The following is a 1,076-nucleotide window of genomic DNA, read 5'->3' on the forward strand; positions in this document are numbered from 1 at the left end:
ATGGAAGATTTATTGTGCATTACCTTGAATTTGGAGATGAAACAAATAATTTAAACTTCAAACTTGGAGCTACTAATGGTTAAGATCAAATTCCAACCAAACTTTCTTTCTAGCTTTATGAGTTGTGATGTTTGTGAGTTAACAATTCATTAGTTAAGGATAGGATGGAATAGTACTCTTCATCATCATGAAGCTAAGTGGCCAAATAAGAATAAAGATAGTTACTCAACACCTTATATTATAATCCCCAAACCCAACCACTTTCAAAAATTAATCTTTTGATCATCCCATACCATTCAATTAGAATTATACTAGAATTAAGTGTATTTTTTAAGAAATTAATCAAAGGGATTAGTGAAATGATAGAATTTTGGCTTAACTTGAGGAAAATGAAATGATTTTTTTTTAAAACAGTGAACTCTTGAAACGGTGGAGGCCAAATAAAGGAAACATAGCACACAGTTGATTGTACCATGAAAAGCAAAAGAGAGGCAACAAAACCCATCACCGCCTCAACAGAGAAGAAAGAAGAAGACATGGACGAAACAGAGATGAACAAGAACAAGAGCAAGAAGAACAAGATCAAGAAGCAAAAACACCAACACCCAAGTTACCAATCCACAAAATCAGCTTCTGATTTCAATTTCAAGCCAAACTCTGATGTAAAGGGCCTCAGATTCGGCGGTCAGTTCATCGTTAAATCCTTCACAATCCGGCGAGCTAGGCCTTTAGAGCTCCTCCGCCTCCTGTCTTTTCCGGCCACCACCAGAAACTCCGGCAACAAACCGCCGTTCCCATCGGCCACAGCTTTCATTCCCACAAACTTCACAATCCTCGCTCACCATGCCTGGCACACCCTCACTCTAGGCCTTGGCACCAAAAAGTCCAAAGTTGTTCTCTTTGTGTTTGAAAATGAGGCCATGAAAGCAGCTATAGACCGTGTTTGGCCAACAGAAATCCCTCTTGGCGAAGTGAACAAGAAGATGATCAGAGGGCTATGTGGGTGCGAGATGGCTCGGTTCAAATTTAGAAAAGGGTGCATAACTTTTTATGTTTATGCAGTTCGAAGAGAAGGG

At 39.5% G+C, this 1,076-nt stretch overlaps 1 protein-coding gene across 1 annotated transcript; it reads left to right on the plus strand.

The window, feature by feature from the left end:
* Positions 1-374: 374 nt before the first annotated feature.
* On the plus strand, positions 375-1,070 carry LOC111786934 (the record flags this gene model as incomplete). The annotated part of the gene is made up of 1 exon (XM_023667125.1): positions 375-1,070. A coding segment is annotated over exon 1 (597 nt), but the record flags the coding sequence as incomplete, so codon positions are not given.
* Between the last annotated feature and the right edge of the window lie 6 nt (positions 1,071-1,076).

The sequence above is a fragment of the Cucurbita pepo genome, unplaced genomic scaffold, assembly GCF_002806865.2.
Source record: "Cucurbita pepo subsp. pepo cultivar mu-cu-16 unplaced genomic scaffold, ASM280686v2 Cp4.1_scaffold003502, whole genome shotgun sequence".
NCBI classification, from domain to species: domain Eukaryota; kingdom Viridiplantae; phylum Streptophyta; class Magnoliopsida; order Cucurbitales; family Cucurbitaceae; genus Cucurbita; species Cucurbita pepo.